This window comes from Aulostomus chinensis, chromosome 19, assembly GCF_037954235.1.
Source record: "Aulostomus chinensis isolate RoL2024-O1b breed Wild chromosome 19, RoL_Achi_v1.0, whole genome shotgun sequence".
In the NCBI taxonomy this organism is placed as follows: domain Eukaryota; kingdom Metazoa; phylum Chordata; class Actinopteri; order Syngnathiformes; family Aulostomidae; genus Aulostomus; species Aulostomus chinensis.
Genome location: NC_141338.1, coordinates 2,831,758 through 2,844,325, shown reverse-complemented (window position 1 = coordinate 2,844,325; position 12,568 = coordinate 2,831,758). Strand labels below are relative to the sequence as shown.

Genomic DNA, 12,568 nt, shown 5'->3' with positions numbered 1-12,568 from the left:
GGTTGTGCACTGCCTCACGGATCCGTGGACCCACCTTTGGCCCTGCTGCTGCTCAGCTCTGCCCTCCACGACTGAACCTGTTTCTTGTGTTAGTAGTTCAAACACCAGTGTTGTTCTACAGGCGTGGTTCTGTGGTACAGTGACTCACTCAGGCTTTTCTTCAGGTGTGCTAAGAACTGTCAAGTTAATCTTTTTTTTCTCAACTTATGGAGCCTAATGCAACAGAAGTTAAGAGCTCTACGATGGCACGCCAGCTGTCGCTGACCAAGACCAAACTCCATTCAGAAAACGAGCGTTTTAAGAGTTGTGGGTTTGTTGTTGGTGGTCATCTTCGGCTTGAAACAAAACTGACGCGTTCGGGCTTCAAGTCTTCATTGGGGAGTCGAGCAGATGTCGTCAAAAACGCCTGACCCGGCCCCCTCTTTTGCTGTCAGGTCCCACCCCCCCAGAGAGGATGCAGACCTACAAACCTCCAGCAGATGGCGTCATTGCACAGTTCACAATATTCACGGTAGTTGAATTCAAGAGCAACATTGTGGTCTAAAAGCAGTGAAATCTAAGTCGCTGAACGCCATCTTATTATTTTGATGTTTCACGTGCATCTTCTGTCTTTTTTTAATCTCTTAACTAAGATTTTTCTCTTGCATTTTTTTGTACATAATTTCAACTTCTTGTCTCACAATTAAGACGTTTCCTGTTGTAACATATGTCAGAATTATGAATTCACGTAACATTTAATCTTAGAATGATGGCGTTTTATGTAATATCTGCACTGTTTTATCTCAGTATCTTTCACGCCATTTTTTTTTTAAATTTTCAATCTAAAAATGTGGACTTTACTTCTCAAATTCAGGATTTTGGGTCATTAAGGGCATTTTTTAACATCCTTGCTGCATTTGTAATTTTTCATTTTTATTTTTACATGTTTATTTTCGTAAATTAGCATCCATTTACCGGCAAACGAAACGGTTATTTATCCTCCAACACGATCAAACTGATGCAAAGTGAAGCCGACGGCGGCCATCATCCGTTCAACCTGCTCGCGCGGCCGACGCGTTGCTCCAGTGACGCGTTGGCCGCATCAGCGCGCGGCCGCGACGCGACGCTCAGCACAGACGTTTTTTTTGTGTGTGTGTGTGTGTTTGTGTGCGTGTGTTTTCCTCCTCCTCCGCCAGTCAGCCAGTCAGTCAGTCTCTCAGCAACCCGCCACAATGGAGACCAAACCGGTCATCACCTGCCTGAAGACCCTCCTCATCGTCTACTCCTTCGTGTTCTGGGTACGTCGCCTGTCTGCAACCTCTTTTCTGTTCTTTTTTCCTTCTTTTTTAAAAAAAAGAAAACGGCTCATCCTCCCCACTGCGTGTGTGTGTGTGTGTGTGTGTGTGTGTGTGTGTGTGTGTGTGTGTGTGAGATGAAGGGCTGGTCAGCAGCAGCATCATCATCTCGGGGATTGTCAGCTCGACGCCTTCATGTTTCGTGAACGTGCGGGTCGGCGAATGCTTGCGGGCGGCTGGATGTGTTTTGGGCGTCGGTGGTGTCGTGTTCGTAGCGCATAGCATCATGGTCGTCGGGACGTTATCACCCGCAGCCACTTCCAGCATCCACGGGCCTCTGACCAGCAGGCCGGCAGGCCCGTGAATGTCCGCCCCCAACCGTAACATTTCTGTGTCCGATGAAAGGGATGGAGCACCTGTGTGACGCCGCAACATCCACACGGGTGTCCGGCAGCAGGGCCGTAACAAGCCTTTATGGGGCCGTGGGGTGAATTTATGCCCCCCCACACAACAACAACAAACTGCTTTTAATTAAAATGAGAAGAAGCAGGAATGCAAAACAGCATACAGCCATGAATTAAATCAAATAATTTGCAATAATATCCTTTAACCCCCCCCCCCCCCCAAATTAAATAAAGTTGATTGAATGATATATGAAGTTAAAATTGGGTGTAGCTTTACTGCTAGTTTCCAACAATAACCTGGAAGTCTCGTCTCGTCGTGCTACCACTTGCTTGGCTACAACCTGGCGGCTTCAAAACACGAACACGAAGCCTAGGTTTCATGGTTTAAACCATTGTTTTCTGCCATCTAGTGGCCTTGTGGCACCACTGCAGGACATTTACAGAAGTCTTGGTGGTCATCAAGGCCCTAAGCGGCCACCATCTTGTATACTCCTACTTTAACGTCCGGTTCAGGAATATAAACAAACCTCAACAGCACAAATTTTTAAGTTCCGCAAAGGAATTATTTAAAAAAAAGAATAATAATGAAGTACCTTCAGGCTCAGGCCCTAATAAGAAGGCAGAGGTTTTTGGGTCGAGGCAGGATTCTGAACAAGAGGCTCCAAAACAACAACAGACATCCAACATGGAGGTTCTGTTTTCACTGCGCAACACAAACACTGCCAGCCAGAATTCCGTGAAGCCTGGTGAGTTGGTGGCGCGTGGACCCAAAACCCAGAGACTTTCGGTAGATCCAGGATTACTGTCCACACTCTTTAAATTGACAGGTTGTGAGTTTTGTCTATTTTATAGTGTAAATACCTTAGTGGGCTGCGTTCTGAGGTACTGTAGGCCAGGAGCAGAGACGGACGGGTGTCCAGGGTGCCACACTTGCCCCTCTCCCAGTAAATCGTTATTACTGATGTGCGTTTAATTTTTTTGGTATGAGTATCTAATGGGTTGGCACATTTTCCCAATCCATAAACCCCGGCATTGCCAGATTGGGCAGTTTTCCATTCATTTAGATGAAAAACTGCCCAACCTGGCAACTGTTTGGGTGGAAAACTGGGCAGGACATGATCCCAATTCCCGTCTGAGTGGGAAAACTTTGGCTTTGGACCACATTTGCTGGAAATTCTAGCATCAGGCAAGTACATAATTTATATACCTTTGGGTGTTTTGTCCCTAATGGACTTTCTTGTTGATTTATTAGTTTCCTGGCAACGGAGCTGGCAACCCTGACAAATCCAGGACTTCCCTCAGGGAGTCTTGGCCAACCCATATATATATTTATAAAAGTCTTCCTCCACCCCGTGTGTTAAGGCAGGATGGAGTCCGACAGCCTGTAATCCTGCAATCAGGGCAAACAAAACCCCTCACACGCATTTGCAATTGGCCTCACATTTTGCTGATCTGTCGTGGCAGATGTGTTGCAAAAATCACGTGTAACAGGGCAGCCGCTGCAGAGGCCCGAAGCCGAGTATCTGTCTGCTTTGCCCACATCCACCCTGAGCATTCAGATGGTGGAAGTGCAGAGTTTCAGCTCAGCCAGGAAGAAGAGCTGTGCTGGGTGTCTGCCTCCACTGCAGTCATGTGCTGCGGTCACCGATATGAACTTTTATATTTAGTATTTAGAGTTGAAGAGTCTCTCAGCGCTCTCTCTCACACCAGCAGCGTCAGGTTTCAGATGTCGGGAGGAGCAGGGAAGGCACGCTGTCGATTGCTGGGAGAATTAACACCCCACCCCCTGAGGTTTTTCCGGTAAAATGTCAGAAAACCTGTCCAGGGTCTTGTACGGCCATGACCTTCCCCAGAGCTAACGGTGAACGCTGGGTCTCCCCATAGGGACACATCAGGATAGTAACAGCAGAGCACCCGATGTTTAATTATGGCATAGTGGAGATTGTTAAATTTGTCTGTAACTATGATTAAATCTGTAGTGCCCAACTCTCCTGGATTTGAGAGTAGTCAGCACAACATGGATGGAAGACATTTATCCACCGTTAAGAGACCTGCTGCGATGTGCATTGTGTCAAATGTATTTATTTTTTTAGAAGTGGAACAGAGTTTGTGATTTTATTGTGTTTAAAAATAGAGAGAGAGAGAGAGACAACTGTACCATATTTTTCAGAACCCATTTTTGTAAAAGAAAAAAACGTTAGCTTGCTTTCTAGCTCGCTAACTTGCTAGCTCGCTAACATTACACACTCATCGCCCCCAGGAAGAGGCTTGTGTTCAGAAATGGCTACAAAAAGTGAACACTTCCACAATGACAAGACACAAGTCTAGTATATAGATGCAGTAGACGTAGTGGTCTTCTCTGAATATTTCACGAATTCCAAGCGGTAGTAGCGAGCAGTAATGCTACTTCTGCCCTCGGTCCCCTCTCTTCTTGTAGCGCTAACAAGGAAGAGCTACATCAGTGCTTCATGTGAGTGAAGATTTCCTCTCCAGGAACATTTCTTTGATACTTCTTCCGAGGTTTTTCCACCTTAATCCCAACTGCGCTCCATCACCGCAGTTGCTTATCAGGTGGTGTAAAAATGCATCACCACAGGGGCGCTAGCGGGAAAGAAGAGCTGGCACAGACCCACAGTTTAAAAAAAAATAAAAATCCGAATCATGTGAAATGAAGACTTTTATGCAGTTATCATCTCATCAGAGTCCCAAAAGCTTGAGCTGCAGTTTATAACTAACAATGACAACTAAATCTCTATTTCTTGACTTTACCTGCAGAGTTTTCAGTCGACGTCCAGGGTGTTTAGCGTCCTTCAGGTGGCCACGTGAATTTTTGCCACCTTAAGTGTAACCATCTCTGTGCTGCGTTTATGTGTTGTCACGTCAATAACATGCTACCACACTGAACACGTCCAGCGGCTCCGTGACTTTAATATTCTTTGTCACTAAAAGAACTGTCATCCAGGCAAGCAGAGCCGACTTGCCCGAGGCCAACCTGGACCTAGTTTCTTACTTTTGGGCCGTCAGGACCAATCAGGCCCGGGTCGGGTATCCACAAGCTAATTGACACCTCTATTTGTGGGCACAGTGTTCGCTGCCTCAATGTCAGGCCTCAGTTTCACTGTTATCGGCTTGTTGCGGCAAATAAGTGTGAATAGCGCGCGCACACACACACACACACACACGGAGGGAGCAGGTGGTAGGTTGTGTTGCATCCTCTCGAGCATATTTTGACATGGCACCGTCTGTTTCTTTAGTAGGCCGAGGAAGGAGGAAGGAGGCAGGAGCAGTGACCTGTTTTAAACTCCATGCGGTAACCAGGGCGGCTGACCAGGCATTGAATTTCAAACAAAACGTTCATGGGGGCCACTGGGCTCTGGGAGGGGGTATTAGAAGCTGTTTGGAATTCACAAACAGACTTGAGGTGGAAGACTTCCCCCCCCCTTCGTGGACTTGATTTCCCTGTGGACTTTAAAATGAACACTTTAGCATACGAGGCCACTTAAGAGTGAGAGTCAAGGGAGAGAACCGTTCTCCGCTCCAGCCGTTAGAACCACGATGAATAGATTGAGTTGATCCTTCAGTCCACGCAGGCAGCGACGGAAAGGAAGTATAATCTTCATAGTTGTGTTAAGGGAAGACGGCCAAAGTAAGAATTACTGCAGATGTCAAAGGACTGGCAGAACACCAGTGGTACGGACTTGCTACCTTGAAAGTTAGCTCATACGGCCGCGGCCTGCCAACAGGACCCCCATAGTCCGTACCTCAGTTGGAAGTCCAATCATTTCCTGTGGGATCCTGCAGTATGTGAGCTCAGACACGTTTCCGGTTAGCTAAAACAAGCTAACGGGCTACGGGTGAGCTAAATAAGAAGGCTTTTGTTGTCTCTGCAGCGATCTCTCAAGTGTTCCACGTGGATATTCCACTCTCCTAGAGTCGCCTCCGTCCACATACGGTATTTCCAACAGTTGAACAACATACGTGGAAATGTGGCGTAAATATTATTAACCCAGTCCTGCAGAGGGTCGACGAACTGACTGGTGTCACAGTTTGGCTTCCTCTCTGTTGCTGCATGTAAATGTATCCAGCCCTTCCAGTTTTGGTACTATCTCTCTTTCTCTGACAAGTGTTTCTCAGTAACCACAAAGTACAAATTTTATACAGTTGCTTTGTAAGCTCTAGGATATGTCGCAGAGACAGAAATGCGTCTTGCCTTTCTTTCCGGGGAGAAGGGTGCATTCATTATGGGATTCCCTCCGGTGTTGCTCCCAGTTAGATTCAGCCCTCATTCACTGGTGGTCCCTCTGGCAGCACGTGCACCCTGGTAGCAGACGAGCAGCAGAAGAAGACGCAGTAACCGGCGGATGTCTGCAGTTCTGAGTAGAGTTGGAAGATGTGATCCGTGTCAGTAAGTTCGACAGGCCGATGAATCGCGCACTGAAACGCTTTTTTCTTCATTTTCGCCAAACACTAGCCTGCAATCAGAGTACCATAATGCAGTCACAGTGTATTTAAATAATTCATTGGCAGTGCTGAACCTAGTTGCATATAATCAGGCCTCAAGACAAAGTCGACGTATAAGCAACAAGGAACTTCCATTCTTGTAATTCTCTTCTTACTGGTGACTCACTTCCTGCCGGTGTTGGGAGTGTGGTCCCACCAGTTTCATTTTTTTGTACCGACATTTTGTACCGGCTGCCTGAGTATGACGGCAGGAGGGCAAGCAGCCTCCTCTTAGAGGGAAGGAGGTTGGGAGGATGAGTTGGCGCTTCGCTGAAGGCCCATCAGCCGTTACGCACCCTGCTCCCTTTCAGAAGTCCAGCTGAGGCGCACGCTGTTTCAGCTGCCTGGTACAACACTCTCTTTCATCCACAGCCTTCATTTGAAATGCTAAGAGAGGAGCAACAGGAGGAAGCATCTTGTTTCGGATCAAAGGGCGTCTTTGATTTGTCCCTTTTTATTTCTCTTTTGCCTGTGTGAGTGCAGGAACATTCATAGTCACGATCCCAGAACGCTCCTGATGAGCTCGTCTTCCTCACTCTCTGTTGCCTGTGTGTTCCACCTTGATCCTCCTTGTTTTTCCTCTCTCCACCTTGCTAATGCGATGTGACAGAAGCAGCAGCTTTCATTTGGTTTCCTTTTCCACCCCTCGCCCTCTAGATAACAGGAGCCATCCTCCTGGCCGTGGGAGTATGGGGGAAGTTGATGCTGGGACCCTACATCTCTCTGATTGCGGACAACTCCACCAATGCCCCGTACGTCCTCATCGGCACTGGGACGGTCATCATCGTTTTTGGGCTGTTTGGATGCTTCGCCACCTGCAGAGGAAGCCCATGGATGCTGAAGTTGGTGAGAGGGAGGAGGTGGAGGAAGGGTGGGGACGTGGGGTTGGTGGGTGGCAGCTGTGGATGTGGTCACATGATTAAGGTAATAATGGTTGACCTCTGCAGTGGAGAAGGTTTGGAAATCCAATACTGGCCGCAGGCGCCTTTGTTCAGTTAATGAGGTCAAGTGAGCGTGCTTGACAGACGAAGAATAAATAAATGATATACAACGATGGGCTGGTTCTCATGCGTTTCTATCTTCCTCCTCTTCAGTATGCCATGTTCCTGTCGCTGGTCTTCCTTGCTGAGCTCGTTGCTGGCATCTCTGGATTCGTCTTTCGCCATGAGGTCAGTTTACAAGTCTGTGGGAGGGCAATAGTGCAGTATTTTTTTTTTCATTTAGCACGTAAAAATCAATTCAGAAACGTATAAAATAAGGAGCGTGTTCAAGGACGAAAGCAACCGCAGGGTGAGTTCATGGTGCGTCTCCCTTAGCAACAATCTTGTATTATAGTAGACAAATTTAGAAGAAACTATTTTTTTTAAAAAGGCCAGATCAACAAGTAGAGTATATAATGTTGAAAAAGAAACAAAGTAGCATAAATTATCAAACTACCAACACCCAAGGAATTGGGAGGGGGTTTTTTTTTGTCTTCAAGTGTAAAATCTCATTGCGGTACGCAGTACGAAGAGGCTGTGCAGAACCGTGCTTCTGTTCAGAAGGAGACTCACAAAAATAGGAAGAGCAATCTCCCTCTTCTCATGTTCTATTCCGCCCTTAAGAGCTAAATCGCTGAAATGTGTTTCTGCGCCACAGATAAAGGGAACCTTTCACAGGACGTACACTGACGCAGTCCTCAACTACAATGCCGAGGACGAGGCCAGTCGCGCTGTTGACAACCTGCAGCACAGGGTGAGTCCCGCCAGCTACACTTGTTCAAGTCAGCCACACTGTAGCACGACATGAACCTCCAGCTGGTGCTACTTTGATAAAGTTCAACAATGCTGCATAGAGAGTGTGTCGGAGCGCCTCGTTCCGGACTGACCTTTCCAAAGTTCTCTCAAAGTTTGCTCGGTCGGTGTTGACGGTCTCTGCGTTACCCTGCAGCGCTCATCTTCTCGCCCGTTCTCGTTTCCAGCTGCGCTGCTGTGGAGTGTACAACTACACCAGTTGGTTTGGCAGTGTGTATTATCCCTCCAATGGAATTCCTGCCAGCTGTTGCTTTAACTCCTCTGACTGCAACCCGGAAGACCTCCGCAACGCCACTCTGGCCCCAGCCAAGGTCTACCACCAGGTCAGCATGCTGTCCATGTGTCTCCTTCATTCATGTAGCCTCTAGCTACATATCTTCCTGTCACAGGTGAAGCTATCAACGTCTGACATGTTTGTCTCTCCTTCTTGTACTAACAACTGCCTCAGATAATCTCCCAGATTTTGCCCATAGTCTGCACATATAACACGTCCCTTTACGCAGTGCGCACTAACCTGCCCCCTGTGTTTCAGGGCTGCTATGAGCTGGTCACTTCCTTCATGGAAACCAACATGGCCATAATTGCAGGAGTGACATTTGGGATCGCGTTCTCACAGGTAGGAGCCAAAACCGTGCAAACAAAGGAAAAACCTGCAGGATTGTTGTTCCCTGGGTGTAACATGGACCCACGCCATCTGTTTGTCTGTGTGTCCCGCAGCTGATTGGCATGTTGTTGGCCTGCTGTCTGTCCAGGATCATCACAGCTAACCAGTATGAGATGGTGTAGCTGATGTGACGTGGCAGGTGAGAGACGCTCGGAACCTACAGAGAGTTCTCCTCGGGTCAGGTTCTCAGCGATTCCAGTGCAAAATTGGCGTGGTCTTCATTTCCACAGAAATGTGAACACATGGAAGGAGACTGGGCCTGTTATGATAAAGCAGCAGCTGATGAGTTGGGAAAGCCCAGAGAAATTTATCAGGAGGGATTCAATCATCACGGGCAGTTTGGTTTGTCAGGAACACACAGAGGGACAGACCTCGTCCGTACCGCTTTGATTTCCCTCTTTCCTGCTTTTAATTTCTGACTAATGGAGGCAGGACAGGTATTGCTGCTCCTCTCTCTCTCTCTCTCCCACTCACTCAGGTTCATCTTCATGAGCCGAGCCTCCGTGTGTTCTTGTCGTCTCTGCAGGGAGATGAAGAGAAGAAGCAACAAAGAGCCTTGAACCATGCCAGTATATTCCTGAACCCCCACACATCGCTTGGACCTCCCTCCGTCTCTCTGCCTGGGATCGTAATGTAATATCTTAATGTATCTTCCTGTAAAGCACCATTCCGCGACTCACTGCTGCTGCATCGAAGCTTCCTCCATCACGCACAGCACTGCTGCTTGATGTACGAGTTGCTCGCTAGCACAAACCCTCGCCGTCTCAGTACAGCCTGTAACACGTAGGTAGACCAGAGTTGTCCTGGCGACAGCGGTGGTGGTCTCCCAGAGTAGATGGCAGCATGCCCCCCCCCCCCCCCACACACACACACACATACACCATCCCCACGGACCGCCACTCATCTTTGTACAGAATTACTAAAGCTTGAAAGTAATCAATTGTTTAGTTTTGAATTTGACTTTGCTATTGCTCACCATTGTATTTTTCTATGGTTGTGGCTTTTTGTAAATCAACTATGTTCCCTTGGGATATTTTAAGTTTGTATGCGAAAGGAGGGAGTGGAGAGAGGAAAGATGAGGCACAACCTTTTAGTCCACGAGTATTTCACTGATTTCACTTACATTTCTGAACTACTAAAGCATGAAATTATCTCAGTGAGATTAGGCGGTGGATGCCCAACAGTTCCCGGTTAAATGAAAGCTAATCTGATCCCGCTGGGGCCGCAGCTTTGGTGCTGGAGTTATAAAAACTTCAGTGACAAGTAGACAGTCCTGTGCTCTTCAAAGTAGAAATAGAACCAAAAAGAATTCTCTCCTACCCATTGAACATTTGTTTTAGAACCTTTTGTTACGATTTGTGTTCAACTCTGAGGGGTGTTTTGTTCCAAGCTACATTTCTGATGCGCCCCCTGGCTGAATCGCAGACTGAGGTCCTCTGGCAAGCGCCTGTCTGTGGTAACTAGAGGTGACAGAGCCTTCGCTGTCAAGGCCCGCTGACGTTGGAACGCCTTGACAGAGGAACTCGGGCTCGCCACTTCAGTGTCAAACCCTCCACACAGGCGTGCTCAGTCTGCAGCAGTTAGCTAATTGCTAATGCAGTTTACCTTTTTTTGCAGCTCACCATCAAGTGATTATTCCAGCTAGCTAGCTAGTAGCATCCTGAACCCTGACAATGGCCCAATGGATCAGAACCAAGGCAGATCTGCCTGGTTATTTTGGTGAATAGTTGTATAGATATACAGCAAATGTGAATATTTAAACCAGTTCCCCATATAAAAAGCAGTCTTAGCTCCGCCCACGACATTTATTATTGGCTTACAGAAATAGAAAGAGAAAAAAAGCCAGAGTGTTTTTCCTTCAGTAGTAGAATGATAACAGGTGCAGCCAGGAGTCTTCTCTGTGCGAGCACGCACCAGTGGAGGGACACCAATCCAGGCCTGGCGCCACCAGGGGGCGCAAGAGGGCAGATGCCCCTTCATGAAAACAGAGAAACAACCAGCAGCTGAAGCTCAGAAACATAGTCAGCCTCGTGGGAGGATGTTGTCGTGAGTTTTGATCCTGACGTAACGCTGTGGCGGACGCCAAAGAGAAAGCACCAGAAACACTCAAGCTAGTTTGGCACAGCGAGTTTGTCGGTCGTGGACGACCACGGCGTTGAAGAGATTGGCGTCAAGGCTGTGGTAGCATCAGTTACGTCAGAGCGTTGCCCCCCCCCCCCCCCCCCCCCGCACCAACTGGTTTCAGCCTCTGCCTTCGTTGATCTGATTGGTTGAAGTCATCCTGTGGCAGATGCTGCTGCTCCTGTAGATCTACAGACGGAGGATCCCCACCCTGGAGCGCCTACAAATCTACACCGCGAGTGTCCTCAATCCTCCGAACCCTCGTGGAAGAACCCGGTCACCCGGTGGCTGATGCTAGCCTCTGCTCTGGTCGTCCGCCAACACCGACTGACCGTCAGCAAACTGCTAATCTGTGAAATAATCAAAGCAGGATGAGAACTGATGGTTTTAAGGAGCATCAAATGTCCCCCCGCCTCAGTCACGCCCCCCCTGGTGCCGAGCCTGGATTGACGTCTGGAGCGTTACACCTTCCGGTCATTCAAATCCGAACCGTTCGATTGGTGATTCAGAATCACTTCTTGCACTTTAACTCCTTTGATAATCCTGCTTGTTATCCAGTTGGCTTGAGTGGACGAGGCAGGAAGAACAAACGCTGCCAGCGCAGATTTCTGTTCACTTTATTAAAATACACATAGCGAACAAAGCCGGGTGAACGTTACCGCCAGAGAGAATCCCGCCTGTGGGGCATCAATATTGCCGCGCTCATCATCATCATCATCATCTTCTTCATCATCTGTAGATATGTATTGTAAATGTAATTTATATGATGTAACGGTTCTCATTCTAATATGCTAATCAGTAGAGATGTTCGTTCTGCAGTCTGAGCTGTTAATCTGTATTTGTTTGATAGGAAATGCACTGAAATGTAGTAGTGGCCGATGTTCCGTTGAGTCACGTGACACCTGTAGCCGTTTGGGTTTAGCCGTGAGTTTATGAACACGCTTCGGTTGGCGTCATATTTACAGTTTCACCGGGTGATTTTCTATCTTTCTCTCAGTAGCCGTGTGCAAATGTTTGTGATATTTTTTTGTTCATTTGACATTCTCTTTAACCTTTAATTATGTATTTTCCTTCTCTGACAGCATGTGTGTGTGTGTGTGTGTGTGTGTGTGAGAGAGAGAGAGAGAGAGAGAGAGAGAGAGAGAGAGGTTTCGTGGATCCTGTTGTGTTCAGTTCTTGGTCAGTATTTAGTTGTGGCTTTTCAACATCTCACTGCTTTTCTAAGCTGTAAATCTATTTAGTGAATGTATGTTTTTTCCAACACTTGGATGTTGTCGTTTCTTTTTCTTTTTCTCCTCCCTGAACGTATATTATTGTTCTGTAAATACGACATTGTAATACCATCCAGCTTCCACATGAGGTCACCAGAAACTCAATAACAACAACAACAAAAACACAAAAAAATCACACCATGCTGTCTACTATTGACTAAGTCACCATCAGTGGTCTTATTATCAATAAATATACAAAATTAATATTCTGTTTCATTTCATTTTTGCTCAGACTGGAATGATTCTGATGTAGGTTGCAGAGCCGGTGTGTTGTACACACTCCCACTCACACACACACTCCCACTCACACACACACACGAAGACATTTATGGGCTAATCTTCTGTTTCCTGCTATAATCCGTCAGATTCTGGCTCTTGTTTGGGCCTCACACTCTCATCAGGGGAATGTTTGGTCACCAGCTTCACGTCCCAGGGTGGACGGAGTTCGATGGAGCGCTGGAACACGTCGCGTCAGGTGGGTTCTGCTGCCCCCAAGTGGCCAAAATGAAGTTTTGTTTTTGATTTTTTTTGGGTGTGTGTG

At 47.3% G+C, this 12,568-nt stretch overlaps 1 protein-coding gene across 2 annotated transcripts; it reads left to right on the top strand.

Annotated features, from left to right (window-relative positions):
- Positions 1-1,023: 1,023 nt before the first annotated feature.
- On the top strand, positions 1,024-12,231 carry LOC147243662 (tetraspanin-7-like). Of its 2 annotated transcripts, none has more exons than XM_086187697.1 (8): positions 1,024-1,277; positions 6,836-7,024; positions 7,273-7,347; positions 7,817-7,912; positions 8,139-8,294; positions 8,504-8,587; positions 8,689-8,774; positions 9,114-12,231. In XM_086187697.1, the coding sequence occupies exons 1-7, from the start codon at positions 1,212-1,214 to the stop codon at positions 8,755-8,757; spliced, it is 735 nt and encodes a 244-aa protein (XP_086043823.1). In that variant the 5' UTR covers positions 1,024-1,211; the 3' UTR covers positions 8,758-8,774; positions 9,114-12,231. The 2 variants fall into 2 exon arrangements, with proteins under 2 accessions (XP_086043823.1, XP_086043821.1); XM_086187695.1 differs by having other exon boundaries at positions 1,028-1,277; positions 9,162-12,231.
- The last annotated feature ends 337 nt before the right edge of the window (positions 12,232-12,568 follow it).

Coding starts and splice junctions, on each gene's coding strand:
- LOC147243662 (XM_086187697.1), top strand. CDS start 1,212: ATGGAGACCAAACCGGTCATCACCTGCCTGAAGACCCTCCTCATCGTC. Junction 7,348..7,816: donor GATTCGTCTTTCGCCATGAG/GTCAGTTTACAA, acceptor TCTGCGCCACAG/ATAAAGGGAACCTTTCACAG. Junction 8,588..8,688: donor TTGGGATCGCGTTCTCACAG/GTAGGAGCCAAA, acceptor TGTGTCCCGCAG/CTGATTGGCATGTTGTTGGC.